The 20,953-nt window shown below is 34.8% G+C and overlaps 1 protein-coding gene across 1 annotated transcript; it reads right to left on the bottom strand.

Annotated features, from left to right (window-relative positions):
* Positions 1 to 3,136: 3,136 nt before the first annotated feature.
* Positions 3,137 to 19,734, bottom strand: LOC138304714 (inhibitor of nuclear factor kappa-B kinase subunit epsilon-like). The gene is made up of 18 exons (XM_069244953.1): positions 19,521 to 19,734; positions 16,693 to 16,821; positions 16,241 to 16,370; positions 15,819 to 15,909; positions 14,857 to 14,947; positions 14,076 to 14,233; positions 13,675 to 13,785; positions 12,325 to 12,510; positions 11,711 to 11,937; positions 10,692 to 10,842; positions 10,040 to 10,205; positions 9,699 to 9,814; positions 7,257 to 7,373; positions 6,927 to 7,025; positions 6,277 to 6,370; positions 6,074 to 6,153; positions 5,681 to 5,752; positions 3,137 to 4,990 (listed from the first exon to the last, which is right to left on the bottom strand). Exons 1-18 carry the CDS (start codon positions 19,635 to 19,637, stop codon positions 4,918 to 4,920), a joined length of 2,208 nt encoding a protein of 735 aa, XP_069101054.1. The 5' UTR covers positions 19,638 to 19,734; the 3' UTR covers positions 3,137 to 4,917.
* Positions 19,735 to 20,953: the final 1,219 nt, after the last annotated feature.

Here is a 20,953-nt window from a genome sequence, read left to right as displayed (position 1 = left end):
TTTGGTCACAGCCCATGCAGAACTCTAGGACAAGTAGCGATTTATAGGATTTACCTCTATTTCCCCTATTGGGCCCCGCCCCTCCTGCCCCCGGGGGTCAGAGCCAAAATTTATACAAGTTCTGTTCCCCTTCTCCCAAGGATGTTTGTGGCCAAATTTGGTCACAATCCATGCAGAACTCTAGGACAAGTAGCGATTTATAGGATTTACCTCTATTTCCCCTATTGGGCCCCGCCCCTCCTGCCCCCGGGGGGTCAGAGCCAAAATTTATACAAGTTCTGTTCCCCTTCACCCAAGAATGTTTGTGGCCAAATTTGGTTACAATCCAAGAACTCTATGACTAGAAGCGATTTAAAGGAAATGGACGGGCGGACGGACGGAAGGACGGACGCCGCGCCATGACATAAGATCACCGGCCCTTAGGGCCAGGTGAGCTAAAAACCATATAATACAATGAAAACACACATCCATATAGTATATTTAAACCATACGAGACAGCTATGACGTTCCATTCCCGCCTCATCCCGTATTTAGAACGGTAATTACAATGTATGAACAGATGTCTCGAGACAATTAATCATAAATGAGAATGTATTAGCAATTCAAAGTGATATTTTTATCTCGAACATAATTAGTACCTGCTGATATCTATTACGGAGATAATTTAAAGATTCATAAAGAATTGTATCGAAATTGTAAAATGATTTTATTGTTATATGAAAATTTATGCAAACTGAGCCCTGTAAAGTGGTGCCGGTGTACATGCACCCATCCTCGATTCTCCAGGGGTTTCGATCACTTATGATCTATACACCCCTGGTAAAACACCCCTCATAGTAAAATTGTAGGCAGCTCAGCGGAAAACATTTGACCAAACACAGACCAGCAAATATTTCCTTTGAAGACTACGGAGAGAGCGACGCCCAACTTCAAAGCCATACAGTCAACCACAGTGTACCGTTATACGGCTCTTTTGATGTACATCAAACGACTAAATTACCTCTTCTGCCTCCAGTTTTACTATGAGATAATCCAGGGGTGTACTGATCGTAAGTGATCGGAACCCCTGGAGTATCGAGGATGACATGCACCCAGCGGAGGTCAAGGAGTGACTGGGGCGGAAACCTAAGCCACCCATGCCAGGTCCTTCTATGCTTGAATATGCATGATAGTTAGAGAGTTTTCCATCAATGTTCGTTAATACCCTTTTCCCTTCCAAGTGATATGTACATTGAGTCTGTAGTGATACATGTTCTGATAGAGAATCGTAAATCAGTCGTTTTAGACACACCATTCCCAATTGTTAATTAAAACAAAGTAACCAATCTGTTTACATTTTGCATTGGAATAATACTGTATAACACGAAATAACCACGAAAAAAGGTATCCATGAATAGTTCATTAATCATCCGCTAACAACGAAAAAAGTATCCATGAATAGTTCATTAATCATCAGCTAACAACGAAAAAATAGTATCCATGAAGAGTTCATTAATCATCCGCTAACCAAGAAAAAAAAGTATCCACGAATAGTTCATTCATCCTCCGCTAACCATTAAAAAAGTATCCACGAATAGTTCATTCATCCTCCGCTAACCACGAAAAAAGTATCCACGAATAGTTCATTCATCCTCCGCTAACCACGAATAGTTCATGTTGAACAGTGTCGCAGAACACCCTTCTAAACTCACTGCTTATATAAAATTTACATAATATTGCTGAATAGGGCAATCGCCTTGTGTATGTGACTTTGTTTTTAAAATAAAAGTCGACGGAGGAGAACATTGTTTTAGTAAGGACTCCTTAACGAATACTCTTAACACATTTTTGTTTCTTTCTTTTAAGTTTTTTTGACGTTCGACTCAACAATGGAAAAAATGGCGTTATGATTTTTTTTCACGATTTCCGTTCATTTCCGTTTGTTTATTAGATACCTCGGTGAAACTCCAGTCGGCTACGGTGGTCAGTTGCTGCGTTCGTTTGTATACCCAATAGGGTGTCATTACAAATGTAAAGAGTATTGTCCCCACTACTAACACACTAAATGTAAAGACAGACACAGCAGACAGAATTTCTTCAGCTCTAAAGCACACCAAGTAAAATATATAATAGTCGATCATGGACCTGATATGGAAAACGTGCACCAACAGATACTGGTTTGCTTTCCAAAGTAACGTGTGCCCTTTACCGGCTTTCATGAGGATCCAACAAATTCCAGAAAATGGCGCGCTCATCTCCAGAAGAAGAAAGAGTAAGCCAATATAATGTACCACATCGTAAGCTGCCAGTAGACAAAAACCGAACAGGGCATACCAATGATGCACATTAAGCATGACATCAATGTTCTTGTACATTCCAGACACTACCAATGATCCACATTCAAAGAAGAAAAATCCCGTTCCGGTTAATATAGCATACGAACTGGTTGGGTTGGTGGAAATCGCCAGAAATTTCCAAAGGTCGTGGTCACCGAACAATGCCCAAGCTCCGAACACAGTACAATGAAATCCAAAGAATGACCGAACAATATACATGTTCCAGTGTACTTTTTTCATCGGTGAAAGACATCGGTAAGTCCGCGACAAGAGCCAGAAAGCGACAGCAGATAATATATATAAGATACAGAAGATAACTATGGATATTCCAATACATAACATCTTATTGGTAGGGTCTTTATAGTCAACCTCTGCTAGATACGGGTGTATATGTTCCACTAGGCCCATGGTGATGCCTCTGGTATCGAATATTCCTAGTGAATCAGCAATAGCACTAGTGATATATATATTAATACATGCCAAGGTATAGGGATAGCAGGTGTCTTTAATGCTTGCACGCATGCGCATTAAAAGTTTTGATATATATACAGATTCTGGTAAATAGTCTAGTAATATAGAACGAGTGAAATTATTCAGACTGAGAATGACGATGATTGCATAAAATGTCAATTTCAGGTTGCATGGAGTCAAAACCTATTGTGAAACATTCTCTTATTGATAATTGACGTCAATATAATTCATGTATTCATGTAATGCAGAGAAAAAAAGTGTGAAGCTTATTTGGGTTCGGTTATTTAGAAGGGATTCATTGTTTTCAATCCATTATAACACAGGATCTGGTAATAACACGAAAATATTAGTAGTAGTAATTTATTTATTTAACAATAAAAGTCACAAAATCATAACGGACATTGCAATAATGTGGTCCCAAACGAGACAATAAAATGGCTTAATCACAAATATCAGATGTAATTAATTTTCTTCAGCAATAGTTTCATAATTTTAAAAATCTACGTTTACAATACTTCATAAAAGATAATCAAAGTATGGAAACATACCCATAATAATGACACACATCGCCGCAAAAACTGGGCATTACATTAATAAGAAACATTTGGACTGTATACATATGTATCATTAATCGATACCTTCCGTAAAGTATATTCATGTCCAAATGTTGTAAACATACACATTGTTGTTCTTTTATTCCAGTGGTTGTTGCTATGGCAACTGAAATTGTCTATCATGCTTATTGATTTAGTCCTATTAGATTCTTTACAGCAGATTTTATGTTCACGCTTGTTATTATTATGTTAAACAACAAAATTTGGGAAAACAGAAAACTTATCAATACATTGTATATAATACGTTTACAGTGAATAGTCGGGCAAAGGAAGGCTAAAGTCGGTAAGACGATGTTAAGATATCCGGTATAATTTCTTATGAAATAGAAAAAATAACATTTCCCATCAATTTCGCTTTACATGCGATTTTTTTTCATATTACAGGAATCCTAAAACGTCCTATGTACATGATGACAACTCCACACAACCTCGTTTTCAAAGAGTTGAACGAATTTATTTTTAGAACTGTGCTTTTAGACAGGGGGCTTTTCCATAATTCTAATGGTAAAAGCAGGACCTGACCGTCGTTTTGGTATGTAAAGACGTTTGGAAGGCCAATGAACGCATTTAGTCTGGTTTTCTTTGCCCGACTATTCACGTTAACATTATCAACTCCTCTTATTAACATAATTCACTAACACTATTCACAAGCTTTTTACGTTTACGTATGTGCGTTCATACGCTGTTGACATGTCTAATTAACTACTTTATTCAACAAAATAGGCATTCCGGTAACATTTTATACACATTCATATTTTCTTTTTTTATTTGTATTTCTTTTGTTTCCCACTTACAATACTTGTAAGAGATAATATACTTAAACTATTTATAAACTATGTTGTGTGTTCTAGCTACTACATATACAAATAAATGACATTTTATGCCAGGGTACAAAGCACGCACAAAGGTGCTGCTAACAAAACCATATCATCAAGGCAGTCTGATGCAAGTTAAAACTAATTGTTATATCATCAGTTTTGACGAGCATTAGACACAGTTATTGAAATTGAATTCTGCGGGTTCGCAGACTTCTCTTTGATGTATTTTAAACTTAATATACTTGTCATCATTTGCATCTTATATGTTCGAGGAAAATGACTTGGTCGAGAAAATAATGAAATTTAACCTAGCACAAATAAAAGTAACTATACAGTACTAGTAGTTAATGAATTAATCATTACAACAATTTCATAGATATAATTTGACAAATAGTATGGAATGATAGTAGGAAAGCAAGGTAACGATTCAGTGATTACCATTTAGATCCGTATATTATTTGATATGTAAGAAAGTAGAGCTAGTAAAGGAAATATACCATTTCCTGAATAACAACTAAACACAGGCCCTTGTAATGTTTACAATACGAAACACATCCTTGTTTGATTGGCTAAAGCCTTATTTTTCACGCATCAATATTGTTTGTTTTTAGTTCTCCTGAGAAGTTTTGTGGAGTTTCCGTTTGCCTTGTATTATTCCTCTGGTTGTGCCTCACTTTGAACAGTTAATGTCATGATCAATCACGTGTTAGTCAGGCCGGGGTCGATCACAGCTGGTAGTTCATCATTCATGTTCTTTAGAAGATCGGACATACTGAAACAGTTCAACAAAACGTTAGAAACGTGATATCATGTTTAACAGTTAAAATGGCGTCGTGGTTTTGAACATTTTCACATCAAAGCTGTTAAACTATATTTGGAGTCAAAAACGACAATTCGGCAAATGAGCTGAACAAAATGGAGGGTTAAGGATAAACACAATTGTTAATTCTAAACAATTTCCAAAACACCTTATTAACATGCATAATCTTAATATAAAGTAAAGAAACTGATCTTATTTTGGCTAATTAAACGAATAAGATAAAACAATTTTGAACAACTTTTGTACTGGTGTTTACTTATCACTAAGAGTCACAATCCAGCCATTTTGTTGAATACGACCAAATCGTTTGCTTTCAGTTTTACGCTACTAATATCTCGATCTTTTCAAAAACTGATAAATTCCATATATCAATTACAACTTCTAAACAGTATTAAATGTTTATACTGTAAATACACGTGTTTTCGCAGCGTCTTAGTTTCGATTACAGATATGAAACCAACTTTACTTGATAAATTTGAAAATTCTTTTGAATTGACGACAATCGTTGAGGCGATAACGATTCATACTACAACGACACAAACGTAACACGCAAAAGTCAACCTATACCATACAGTTTACTTTCCAAGGTAACAATCATATGTCAACTTTACATTCAAATAGAGAAACATGAATTAGGTTTACCTTTTTATTTGTTCACGGGTTTCCTCTACCAAAGATTGGTTCTCAGTCAATTCTTTTCCAAAACCATCAACACTACAAAACAAAACAAACTTTCTGTAATAAAAATCACGAAAACATCAAGTGTGCGTTTTTCAAATTTTATCTTTAATCCTCAATGGTATTCTCACCAGACTAATATTTTGTCAGTGCACATTTTTAAAATTCAATCCTTTTATTTATACTAGGGTTCTTCAATTACTTTCCAACTGTAAATGGCATATGGACACTGCAGCATGAAGTACGCCAATGTTTAACACACTTTGGATAACATCCAAAAAGTATGTCAAACTGCTATAAAAACTAGCAGGAATAAATTTAAGAACAATTTAGATATAATGTTTAACTCCCACTCACCCAGTTTTCATGTCATGTGCCAATGTTTTCCTGATCATTGATATAGGCTTCTGCGGTGGGGGCAGAGTCTCGGGCACGCCCTGTACAACATGACAACGAATCAATAATCAAACAATAAAGTGTTTTTTAAAATATTATCAATGGATTTGTCAATTCTGATCACTGGTATTTTTTATTCCACAAATTATTTTCAGTTACAATACCTTGAGAATTTTCACAAGATCTCCAATGGATGAGCGCAGGTCTTCTAGCTGTGCGCTAAGTCCCTTGATGCTCTGTGAAAATCCTGTGTAATGTCTGCAAAATGAATTATCAAAGGTTTATTTGCTTATTTGAAGCTAGAATATTTTGAAAAATTAATTCAAGTATTATAAAGTGATGATTAGCCAAGAAATACAATGTGAACCATCGCTAACAAGCTTATGGTGAGAGTCAATAATTTGTTAAATTTAAGAAATGGCAAAAACAAACGCAATGGTCAAAATTGATCATGACTGTAAGACATGTTATTTTCCAGTCTGAAAACTGCATTCGGTACAAGTAAGCTACTTATATATATATAATCACATGTGCACATTGATTAGTGGCGTAGCAACATAAATTGCTATGTCATCGTTCTTCTCTAGTGGGTACACAATCACAATGTTCAGTTAGGGACCAATAGAAACTTAAATATGGAATTCGGGAAAGATCCTTTCAGTATTTCACCAGACTTGTTTATGGATGGAAGGACAGCCACGTAATAAAATGAACACCAACTATTTCAAGATGATAGACTGAAATTATCAAAGGTTCAAGCTTGCTTGAATTTCTTTGGAAATTACTTGAGATTCAGCAAGATTAAAATCACAACCTGTGCCATACGATGAACTTGAGGTGTGTTTCTTCCAAACTTCTCCGGCTGTCCTCAAAGCCATTCAGTGCTTTCTTGTGGAGATCTTCCATTGCCTTTCTAAAACCCAAGGACAAATATGAAGGTCAATTGATTTATCATTGCAACAGTCAATACTAGATATATAGCCAACATTAACAGTTCTATCAAACAGAGCTTAACTGGTACCATTTATTTCATTACATGTTTACATGTAGCACTTATCTCTTATTATTTTATTTAAATAAAAAAAGGCTCAAATTTGATCTGTCATGTGAAAATGTTCTCATTGATGAAACCCGAGCATCTTACCTGTCAAATGCGAACATTTTCTGTTCGTGATACGTTAGACGGTGTTTACTTCTGTAGTCTCTGAACTTCTGAAGACGTGCAATGCTCAGATCAACTATTCTGTCTGATTTTCCCTCCCTGATAGAAAATGTTATACGGTTACTGGATAGGACTGTATAATCAAGTAATTTAGTTAAGCACTGTTAAGCTTAAATTTACACCATTTAATTACATTTTCACATAGCGACACAAATACATCCAACTCACAAATAGCAATATATGAGTTTATTTGAGAGCAACAAATATTAATCAGTCTTTATAGATCTCTCCATCAGCATGTCTTTGATTTCAGTCGCGACGTAACAACACTTTTATTCATTGATTGTTACCACGTAACAACTCTTATAATAGATATTTATTGATTTTAAATTCAAAACATGTTATTAACCCTTCTAAACTATAACTCGGGTTCTCTTAGCGTTGGGTTTAGTCGATAGCCCATAACTCTCTCACAGCTTGGGGTCGCCAATAACTTTCAACACTTTTGAACAAGCTATTTTAAATAGATAGGTCACAACTCTTTAAACTGATTTAATGGGACCCAAATATTCGACAAGAACTTTCACACAGCTCTTCATTGGTTGAGCTTCAGTCTCTCTGAACCTCAAATCTAAAAAAAGCTTTAATGGTTTTAGCAGCATTGATATCCAGACCTTGTAAATCTTCTAGCTCTCACAAATCAACAAGAGGCCCAGCGGACCTGTATTACTTACATGGCAAAGATTCCTTTAAAAATTCCTTTTTAAATTCCCTGTAAGCCCCGACTCTATTGCCCCATGGGTGCTAGAGTCAATTGATACAAACCCTATCCCCTTTGTCCAAAGACGTTTCTGTCCAAATTTGGTTACAATCTAATACAAAACTCTATGACTAATAGCTATTTAAATGATTTAACTCTATTTGGACCCCGACCCTCCTAGCCCAGGACTATCAGAGTTAAGATTTATACTTTGGGCCAGATGAGCTTATAGACCACAGCCCATGTTAACTCTCATACAGTCCTTCATTAATACCAATAAGCCTTTCAATGGTTATAATGGTCAACAAGGAACAACACTCAATCGGCCAGATATTTAAACCAGGCTCCAGTGGAGTTTACGTCGCTACGCAACAAGTCTTTCATTTCTCTAAGCCAGAAGTTGCAAACATCGATTTCATGGGTACAAGTTGCTATACGTGAACTCTCTAAAACAACTTTTCAATTCTATAGACTACCGTTTATTGGTTTCGATCGACAAACTGCAAATCGTAATAATCTGTTCATCAGTTTAAGTCAATAAGCCATCTCAAATAGCTCTAGTGGCTCTAGCCATCAAACAACTACACTCAATATTCATCTCAACTTTGAAACAGTCTTGTTTAGTGTTGTTGAAGTAATAACTCTGAATTTTCAAGGGTTTTAGTTATCAAGTATCAATATATACTTTCCCGCCACCCTTCTCAAATCTAAAACAGGCGAAAGCTCTCGATCAACTCTGCAATACTCAATTCTAAATATCCCTTAACTGGGTTTCTTTGACAGGCTTATACCTCTCAAGTCACCAGGAACAACTTCTCAAATAGCTCTTTCATAGCTCTTTTCAGTCGTAAGGCAACGACATTCAACCAATCATATCTGTACAAGCACTCTTTTTCAGTTGAATACCACCGGGCACACATTGTTCTACATATTCCATGGGCTTCATTTGTAAAGCAACAACTATTACATATGTCTTCATTGGTTGGCCTTCATTCTCCAATTCCAAACTCTCACGGAATAATATTCATTTAATCATTGCCATCCCTGCAACCACACTTTCTCCATTTTAGATTAAAGGTCACATCTTTCAATATATATTTAATATTACCAATGAAAAACTTTCGTTGGTTAGTCACCAGTCTCTAAGCCACCTCAAATACCTCTTCTATAAGCATCAAGTAATATTTTATACAGTAACTTTTGATAAACCCTTCCTCAACTCTGAATCCACCTTTTATTTGTATTAGAAGACAAGCAACACATCTCAATAAACATTGAACTCTAGAAATTTCATCAACAATCGTCTACGTATGTTTATATACCAATCTTTCATAAGTTTTCATAAAAAAAAACTCTCGATCAATCTTTTCTTAACTCTGGCGTTTGTTCTATTTATGTTGACAGAGAACAAAACTGAATATGTTTTTCATCAGTTTCATTCGACGAAGGCCAATGATAAATACGTTTATCATTGGTTTTATTTGACTGCTACTCTCAATAAGTTTCATGGATATTATCTGTCATGCAGGGAATTTTAGTCAGTCTGTATCTGGTTCATTCTTATTTGTGTCCACATCTGACATCGCTATATAGGACATATGTTTTGTTTATGATAATTACTGTTGTAGATAAATTAGATTATAAAGTATGAGAAGAGTACTTACCATCGCTGGTTCTGTATGACAGTACTATCAGATATACTCCATGCCTCCTTAGCAGCCTCATATTCATCATGGACGTTCTTCAGACGCTTTCCACATGTCTGGAGTTTATCACGAATCTGAAATGAGGAAGTTCGGTAATTAAAGTCAGGGCAAACAATAAAATTTAATCAGAGAGAATGTAGATATTTAATGTAGTCAGAAAGAATGCAAGTAAGTTGAGGTAAAGACAAGGTACTTTTTCAAATTAATATCTATGGCAGGTCTTTTGAATGTGTCAAAACAAGTGGAAAACACTAGTAGATGTGTAACAGTGTTTAAAACAACAAATAAATTACACTCACATTGTCAAAATTGTCATCAATAACCTCTCCATCTTTTGATACACATGCAAATCCTTGTGCATGCTTCTTCATCTCATCTGTAGTGAAACTGGATACGTCATCAAATCTCTCCCAGATGAAGTCAAAATCTCTGCTGTGCTGGCGAAGCTTCTCGTCAAACATTGAACTGAAATCAAGAGGATTGGGTGTAATAAAGAGTGGCACCATGACTCTACAACATTACTCAGGTAAGTGCAATAACCCGTGTCGAGTAATGATTATTTCGCCAGTGATGGTTTTGAAGAATGCTTCCCTTGAAAGAACTTACATATAGCTAGCAATATTGTGGGTGGCAATGTTTTTGGGAATGAATGCTTGGATAAATGGTTTTGAAGAAAGTTTCAGTTGAGCAAACCATTTCAGTATCTCATGTCTGACCAAGATACACGTGAAAGTTTAAAGTTTCAGGAGAGAAGAATGCTTCAGTTGAACAAACTGACCACTGTCATGCGATATGTAGAAGAACACCTTGAGAGATGATGGCTGAGTCGTAGATTTGAAGAATTATTCTTTGAAACAGCATACTCGTATCCAATAATGTGTAGGAGATAGCTTTCTGAGGGATGACAGCTGAGTCATGGTTTTGAAGTATGCCTCATTTGAATAAACTTACCCATGTCTCACGATGGTGCGAGTGAAAAGTTTCTGTGAGAGGACGGCTGAATGAACCATCTTCCTGGACAGATGGATGACCTCACACATCCTTTTGGCCAGTCTGTAGTCTTGGTCTGTGTTAACAGTGAGCGGGAAGGCAGGGCAGGGAGCTGACAGTAAATACAAAGTATGTGAACCTTAATTAATACACACTAGAAAAAATCATAGCTTATTACCATAAAAAACATAGTGAATCTCTTGAATGCAGGTCAAGGTCATTCATTTGAACAAACGTGGTATTATCTCAACATTCTACAGGCCCAATATAGGCTCTGAGTCATTGACAAGAAGTTGTTTAAAGATTTTAGTCTATTTCACCCCACTGACCTTGAATGATACTCAATGTCAATTATTTCAACAAACTAATGCATTTCATCCCAGTTTGATACAGACCCAATATCAGGTCTTTAGGACTGTTACTTACTAGACAAGAAATTGTTTAAGGATTTTAGCCTGTATCTTTAATTGAAGGTTAATGTCATTTGAAGAAAGATAATAGTTCTTTATCCCAGCATGATACAGCTTTAATATGAATTTTCTAGGGCTCTTAATTAAACACATGATGTTATTTCAATATCCTTTTGTACCCACTGTGACCTTGAATGAAGGCCAAGGTCATTCATTGACCAAACTGGGTAACACTTCATCCAACCATGTTACATTGCCAATATGATTACCCTGGGCCTTTCTGTTATTGAGAAGAAGTCATTTGAATGAAAGGTTTACGAACGGTGAATGACTTTGTCTCAGGTAACGTATAAAGAGTAATTCGAAAGCAGTTATTTTATACTTAAATAATCAAATGATAAACATATATTTTAATTTCAGCATATTTACACTGCATCAAACCTAAATGATAGTTTATCATATGTTAAAATGCTTCAGGTATTTTGAAATCAATTATAAGTTAGTAAACAATGCCACAAAGAGAAAACTACAGAAGTTAAAAGTTCCATGGTATGTTAAAAATAGACTTACTCTCAATGACCTTCCCAAAACCTTCCAGTTTAAACACATGTGAGATGCTCTCATCAGCCTTAGCAGGCATGAGGACTAGAGGATCTGCCCTGGAGGTGTGTGGGTAGCGAGAGATAGGTGTGTTCTGTGTTACTGTGCCAAGTATGTCCCCATTCTCACAAAGCATCACCTGGTCATCTGTAGCCAGTTTCTGAAGTTGTTTAACCTCCTCTGATATGGCTTTGTATCTGATTTTACAAAAAAAAACGAATAATTCATATGATTTTATAATGTTAAAGCAATTACTGTTAAAGTTGTATGGTCTATGACTTGCTATCTTTTGTCATAGAAAAAAACATTTAAAGTGCTCTACATTTACGATATTACCCGAAAGTTTTTCGGTGCTTTTATGGATCTCAATCATCATATATATGCATCCATATTCACACATTGTATGTTGATTTGGTTACAGTGTGCATTACAGATTGGTTAGAAAATTAAGATAAAATGAAACAAAAATAAACTGCCTTCTTGATGGATTTATTGTCCTATAATTATCCCAGGATTCCTGACAAATTGAATAACGTGCGTTAGCGAGGTTATGCTTTATTTGTCTGCAATCCTTAAATGATTACCTTGAGTCCTTGTTCAGAAACATGAGATAGTGCTGGCCGTTGAGAGTGGAGAAAACATGCAGCTGTTGAATACTGGCGTCAACCAGTGCATCAGCACAGTCAAAGAATTGATCAAATCCCCAGGATGTATCCTTTGCACTGTCGAACATTCGGGTAAGGATGTCCCTAACACGGTCTCTTAAAGGCCTTAAACAGAGAAATCATCAGTGTGTTATCATCAGATTTTTGTTACAGCTAGCTAGGTACATGCCTAAATGGCTTTTAATTTTCAAAATGTGAAAAAACAAAAAATATTTTTGTAGAGCATTAAAAGCTAACTAATAATACTTCAAAAAATATAAATGATCTTTTTTTTTTTTATTTGTTTGATTAATTAACGTCCTATTAACAGCTATGGTCATGTAAGGACGGCCTCCCATGTATGCGGTGTGTTGCGTGTATGTTGTGCGACGTGCATGTTTTGGGAGACTGCGGTATAATAAATTTATTTCCATCACGTGGGTTGTCTTGTATTTTGTGGCATCATCCTAATTACTATCACTATTTCATGCTGCATAACAGAGAAACGAACCTTCTATTTTAACATAAGATTTATACAGGGAACCTTACATTTGTCTAGTGTTGTAATTTCATATATTGCCATTGACAGAGATGCATTATAACATTATGAACCGATGATTTATGAAAAATTATTATGTTATCAATAAACAAAGGCCAAATAAACATATCGTAATAAAAGGTTTGAAGATTTTTTTTTAATCTTAAAGGTAGGTTTTGCCCAACCAAATAAATATAGATATGTAGATATCTTATTGATTGTATAAGTAAACTAATATAGACTAGATGAGCTAATTGAAAGGTATTTACTATAATTAAAAAGGATTTATTACTAATTAACAGGTATTTATTACTAATTAACAGGTATTTATTACTAATTAACAAGTACTTTTTACTAATAAACAGGTATATATTGATCAAGTTGACGTATTGATGCTTGGAGAGTTTTAAATGTATCATACCTACATGTGTTTCAAAGAGTGGGTTTGGGTTTTATTAGTTTAACGTCCAACTAAAAGTCAGGGTCTTGTATGGACGTGCCAGGTTTTGTTGGTGGAGGAAAGCCGGAGTACCCGGAGCAAAAACACTAACCATTGGTCAGTACCTGGCAACTGCCCAACATGGGATTTGAACTCGCGACCCACAGGTAACTGGCTTGTGGTCATATGTCGAGACATCTTATCAACACAGCCACTAGCGCCCCTTTTTTTTCAAAGAAGTTGACTTATACATGGACAGTTCAAAGGTGTTTTTACCTGATAAACATGTCAGGTAATGTTGACTAAAGCTTACCTGGAGAGCTTACAGGTAGTGGGTAACTCACTGCTCCACTGTATGGGGCCCCCACTAACGAGTTGCTGGCCAGATATCACACCTCTGGCTTTGTTTGACAAAATCTCGTACCTGAAATTAAACCTGATTTTTATAATGTGTACCTAAAGTTTTAAGTTAATCAAATAACATGGGTTACAGGTAGTGCATAGAAAGTAGTGATTTTTATCAACATAGGGGAACTAACTCTACCAAAACTACAGGTCAGAATCTCACAAGTTGACTAAATAATTTCTGAAAATGGTATGACATCAAATTCACACTAGTGAAATGAGTGGACACAGATCTAGAAGCTAAATGATGAAAGGTAACAGGTAACTGTATGATGTATTTGTGGAAAGTAATCGATAACTGACACTCACATTTTTGCTTTATCAAAGCGTCCACCATAAGCATGGAATGGAACGTTTCCCGTAGCAGCATGGAAAAGTGTCACCCCTAGACTCCACATGTCTGCTGAGATGTCAAATCCCTGGCAGTTACGGTTGTCTATGAATGCCGCCTTATAGATGTCTGGATGCTGAAAATGAAATAATTTCAAAAAGATTATTAATTGATAATTTTGAAATAAGAGGGGTTAGGAAAACTGATGATACTAAGTTACACTTAAACAGTACTTATATCACAGCTCAGCTTGATTCCATTAAATGTCCTATTTACAGATAGATTTATAAAAAGAAATGTCTGGTTTAGATGAGGTCCAAAGTACTTAGAGAAAGACCACCAACCTTCGGTTGGTACCTGGCAACTGTCCCAGGTAGGTTTCGCTACCTAGAGATGTAGGGTAAGTTGTAAGGTCACATTAACAACAACCTAAATGGCATAGAATACAATCATTTTATTTTTTTTGCACTCAGAAACAATTTAATATCAGCTTATTTTTGACTGCGACATGAAACATGGACGGTAGAGAAAGAGAGAAAGTAAAAGTACTGAGTAAGGCTTTGTAAACAGGCTGTGAGAGGGATGCGAGGATATGCTCATAAGTATTGGGATTACAGACTGAGTTCCATAGTGTAACAGTAAAGAGGATAGCGAGACGGGAGAAACTAATAAACAGAAATTCAACAATACAGATAAATATGGATCCTAATTTAGAGTGTTAAGTTTCTGTGAAGTAGTCATATATAAGTGATGACTCACCAGATATTCCTCCGTGCCGACCAGGGACATGAAACAGTCTTGGTCCCCTAGGGGCTTAGCTGTACCAAAGTCTGACAGCTTGTACACATTGCTGGTAAGTAATAATACACAAACATGTATCTAAGAATAACGTTAACCTAGGTTATTACATTTATAATAAATTACACTAACATACTCTAAAGCTGTTGTGATTGATATTCTTTAATTGATTATGATAACCTCGTTATATTTATCAATACATGTATTTAAATCAATATTACCGTATTCGACCCAATAAGCCCCCATGTCCCTGTAAGCGCCCCTCCCCTGACTGAGGCCTCATTTCAATGCACAGACATAAGACCAAAACTATCAAAACTGTATGGGTTTGCAATAATTTCGTCTTAATGCCCCTTTTCATTTTTTCATTTTTTTAAAACGCCCTGAGCACTTATTGGGTCGAATATGGTAGTTACTATTTTAAGAGCATTTTACATCTATAAAAGGTTAGAGTATTTCTTTAATATATGTCTTCACTTCTTACACTACTTTACTGTTAACAATTCAATTTTGTGTAACCAATATTTCGCATCTTTGTTATTTTCAACTTATTCGTAAAACAAATGCATATAAAGCCCAAGGTCATTATTTTAAATTCTACACGGGCGATATAACACCATATGGACCGAAACAAAGGTTCTTAATTTTTATATTAGATGGCTGTTTCTCTAACAAATGTCAAAAACAATCTCTAATGTGTTTATCAATTACAAGAAAAGCATTGGTCCAAGAATGCCACCCTGAAGAACGCTGCATTTTTGGCAATGAAGTTTGCAAAGGAATATTGACTCAAAGTTTCTAAAAATGGAATCACCGAGTCAATATGCTATATATATATATTGAATGTTACTTGACCATGTATTAGCTAGTGAAAAATCAGAGCATATCTAAAATTATGTAATATGTGATAATGTAAGATTTACCTGCCGTCATCGTCTGTGAAGATTAACACATTACCAGGCTTGATATCTCGGTGTGAAAATCCTTGACATCTCAAATGTTTTGTACCATTTACTGAAATAAAAACATGGTTTTTTTTCAAAAACATTTATCATATATCAAACTTATTTAAAAATCCATGGCTTAACTCAGTTCAGTATTACATTAAGAGAAATATTTAAGAATCAAACATACATTTTTGTAAGTACAATTTTAAAACTGTCTATATCAATGTCATATGCAACTGCAACTACAAATGTTATTTTAGCACAGAAAATTTGTGCAATTACACAAGTTGTCAGTGTAAAATGAATGTTATTTAATTATCATCTAAAATGAACTTAAAGCAATGACATATTTTCTTGATTCTATAAACAGTTTTAATTGTTTTAGGATGTAGATTTACCTAAATGTGTAAAGACTCTGAGAAATTCATCTTCCTCCATTCCAAATCCATTCTCAGGTTCTTTAAGAAGGTCTAGTAGACTTCCCTTCTCACAGAGTTCCATCACCAATACATTGCGTCTTGTCATGCACTGAAGCACAGGTGAAAATAAAATAGGTATTGACAGGTATATCAGAATTTTTGTTAAATTTAATTCATATTGTGCACATGCACAACTTTTATATGTACATGGCAAGCTGCAACATCTATTATTTGTACAAATATAAAATGTTATATTGTGGATGATTATTTAGCTAAATATAACAGATATTTTTTATCAGAAAACACAATATTATAAGCTTTATATAACAGATATTGTTTATCAGAAAAACACAATATTATATGCTTTATCACCCTAAAAGTTCAGTCTGCAGAGATTTTTTTTTAAAAACTTATCTTCTGCTAATACTTACATCTTTTTCACAGTGCATGAATCTGACAATGTTTGGGTGTTGGAGTTTCACAAGGGCCTCAACCTCTCTCTGGACATGTGATGTGAACTTTGTCTCAAACATCTTCAATGCCACCACTTCACCTGTGTGCTAAAACAATACAAAGACATTTACATTCATTTTAAAATCATCGAATATTTTCAATTCTAAAACACAAGCATATCATATAGACCACCTTACCATTCCAAAATCAGCAAAAAAAATGACAATTAATATTTGAGTGCCAGTACCTGGTGATCCCGACCTACCATTAGTCTGAGTATCACCTCACCCTACTACCCCAGTACAGACATTTTACAGTTCATGTAGTTGAATTTTATAAATTGGTTAGATAACAGTAATGCTGTTTAGCCTGTACAAAAAACAACAGTAATAGGAGTGACAATTAAAATTGTGATAAATTAACATTTCAAATGTCATATTATCCACAGCAATTTTGTTTTGTTTTGTTTTGTTGAATTTATTATCTTTATTCATTCTGTACTGTGAAACCCTGACAATTTATTTCTTCTTAAAAGTGAGAAAATCTTCAAAACTCTATATAAAAATCAATTTAGATCATTTTTTTCTCTCTTTCTGTTTTAGACCTTTCTGTATAATGTCTCTACATTACATTTTTGTAGTTTATAAATGTATGGTTTTCTAAAAAAATTATAGTAACATTTTATGAATATCATGTAGTCAATGAGATATGACTTGTTATGATTTTATCTAAATGTGTTACATTGACAATATAATGATGTAAATTCATTTCTTTCAGACAAAAAACATATAATAAAAAGTTTATGACAATGACCATATTGATATCACACGTCCCCTAATCAGCCCTCGGGTCTTCATCCCTCTGGCTGATATCTATACCCTGCAGCTGATACGGTGCATACATTATTAGTGTAATATCACTTAAAATAATCATGTAATAATTTCTAAATGTATGGATAATTATATTGTATGTCGGCTTCATACTATGTATTCCTAGCTAATTTCCCTGAATTATGAGGATTTCAATATACATGTAATCATACATCACCTGACACTATCATATAAATACATTGTACCTATATGGCAAAGAATTAAATATTTGTCGGTCTAAATTTATACGAACAGGATATAAGCATTTTTTATAAAATATGATTCCATAAAACTCTGTAAAATTGTAGCACCTATATATCAATATATTTCAATAATATGATAAAACAGAAAGTACATTTTAGTATCTAATAGTACTATATACTTCTAATTTGATTATATCAATTGATAATTTAATATTTTGTCAAGGACGTATATGAGAAGGATAAGTCACACTGAGTTTTGTGCGCTTTTGTGTTTGTGCACTGACCGTGACGTTGGGCGACGACTGATTTCCTTTGATATCCGCCGCCGCAGCCTTTGATGTAGCATGGGGGTGCGAGGGTTACCGTTTTACTTTCTGAAGCGTGCTGCCATTTCATGAGCGGTCGTATTTTTCTAACGATAGTTTAAGACATTTCTTCTAAATCTTCCGTCTTTAAAGCAAGTTATAAACGTTGTGAAATTTAATTTACTTTACATTGGTGTTTCGTTTGACTCGATAAGACAAGTATTTGTTGAGAAAAACGGTTTTTGTTCCCGGTTCATAAACGTCTTGCGTGGTGTTTAGTAGTGTAAAGAGACAGACACGAATCCTTCTCACTTATAAATCCTTGATTTTGTCAAGACTAATTTATCAAGAAGGTATATACCATTGTGTTCATCAGAAACATATATACATAGAGATTGGAAACTCCTTCTTTGTCTTTGTTGACAGGCAGAGGGACCTCCCGGTTTATAGGCATTTTGCCTTGGTTAACTACTTTTAATTGTATTCTTTTAAACATAATATTTTTGGATCGAAACAAAGTTTAAACATTATATCATGGTTTGATGTGATCAGTTTTCCAGATTGATGTTATTTAATATGATTTTTTAAAGCACGAAAATAAGCAATTTTACCTGGTTTTTCGAAAAACAGGCATTCAAAACCGGAAGTGCGTTTTGTTTTATAAATAAATAAGTTAAAATGTTATTTTTTTCTATCAAAAATCCAAGGACGTATATGAGAAGGATAAGACACACTGGGTTTTGGGGGAGTACAACATAGGAGCTTTTGTGTTTGTGCACTGTATGAGAAGGATAAGACACACTGGGTTTTGGGGGAGTACAACATAGGAGCTTTTGTGTTTGTGCACTGACCGTGACGTTGGGCGACGACCGTTTTCCTTTGATATCTGCCGGCGCAGCCTTTGATGTAGCTTGCGGGTGCGAGGGTTACCGTCTTACTTTCTGAAGCGGTGCCGTCATTTCATGAGCTGTCGTACTTTTTAACGAAAATTTAAGATATATTTTCTAAATCTTCCGTCCTTAATGCAAGTAATAAACGTTGTAAAATTTAATAAACTTTACATTGGTGTTTCGTTTGACTTGATAAGACGAGTATTTGTTGAGAAAACCGGTTTTTATTCCCGGTTCATAGGCGTCTCGTGTGGTGTTTAGAACTTGTAAAGAGACAGTCACGAATCCTTCTCACTTATAAATCCTTGCAAAAATCGAACTCAAACCATTTGCAAATTACTCAACTTTTACAACATATCAAAGTTATTCTTTTAGATTCAACTATTAAAGAGTTTATCTAAAAAACCCTAAGCACATACAGAGGTACATCTGTCGATAGTAAAATTGGAGGAGTTGCCAATCTCTATGTATATATGTTTCTGTGTTCATCAATGAATTAAATGATCAAAACGAAAGTAGAACTTCCTCTAATATTATACCTTGTTGATTCCTTTATATACATCTCCCGTGGCACCCCTCCCCAGTAGATCCTGGGTACAGTACACATGACTGTCCGTCTCCTTCATTCCCTCCACCCCGTAGGTACGGTCCATCATCTTGTCTCTCAATATCTTCCCATTTGATGAGTTGTCATTGTTTTTGTCGCCATGATCTTGTCATACTACGTTTTAACGATATAAGGGAAGTAACTCGTAAACTGGAAAAACCAATGAGGTTCCTGACGGGGTGTATACAGATTTATAATATTTTTTATACGTTATTACGTCTTTTAATGTTTTTTTTATGTCTTTAGTAGTTTATATGTAAACATTTTTTTTCAGAGTTATTAATGTTTTCACTTCAGGTTTTTAGGTGAATAATTAATCTGATGGTGGGGCCTATTTAAGGTAAATGACATGGAGTTATTAATAGACTGTGATAGTAAATTTCCAAACTAGAGTGTTTTTAGATAAAGAAATACAACACGAAAACTGGAACGGGAAATATTGATACACGGGAATTTATCTCTGATTTTGATCATCATTATATTGTCTTTATTTTTCAAAATCATAAATAATATCATGTGACTGGTATCTCGCCATTCCACATCTTGACCTTCCATACATTTACATATACATGTACATATATACGTGTGTATATATATACATGTACTGTACACACTTACATATTTTAATGTAATATGTCTGATGTGGTATACACATACATATATATGTGTGCATAGAGCACATTGACAATAATTCACACATTATTTCACAAATAATTTTACATTATTGTAAAAGTGACGGAGCACGTACACGTGATGACCAGCAGCTACATGTACATGCACAGCAAGGAATGCATGTAAAGTGAAAATTGCAAATTTTGATTTTGTTATGTGCTTTCATAACCAAAATCTGCATCATGAAACACGTGCAATCTAAAATTAAAATACAAATCACCATTATGAATTAATACACTACGTTATGTATGTAGTAATTATATTGGTATATAAAGTGTATTAATGATAATATGTATTTTAAAATCAGATTCGTAACACGTGCATTTTTTTTTTATTTAGAACTCATAACTTCTAATACAAGACCGCAATAGCTCGAAAACTCAGTGCCTAAAAACTCCTCTACTCTCCGTTTAATAAGTTTAAAGATAGTCCATCGCAGACAGAGCATCATAACGATACTCATCATTTAAACATCGCCTTGGCGGCCATCTTGTTGGCAGATCGGTCCCAAAATAAAATATGCACAACTAGGGCCACCCTACAAATAAAATTTGAGACAAATCCCTTCAGCACTTTCTGAGAAATAGTGGTAACAAACTTCAACTACCAAAATCCAAGATGGCTGCCTGGTGGCCATATTGTTTTCCCGATTAGTCTCCAATTAAGCCTTGGTTGTCATATTTTTGACATTCA

This window comes from Argopecten irradians, chromosome 12 (assembly GCF_041381155.1).
Source record: "Argopecten irradians isolate NY chromosome 12, Ai_NY, whole genome shotgun sequence".
Classification (NCBI taxonomy): domain Eukaryota; kingdom Metazoa; phylum Mollusca; class Bivalvia; order Pectinida; family Pectinidae; genus Argopecten; species Argopecten irradians.
Note: the sequence above shows the minus strand (reverse complement) of the source record. Positions and strands in the feature narration are given on the sequence as shown.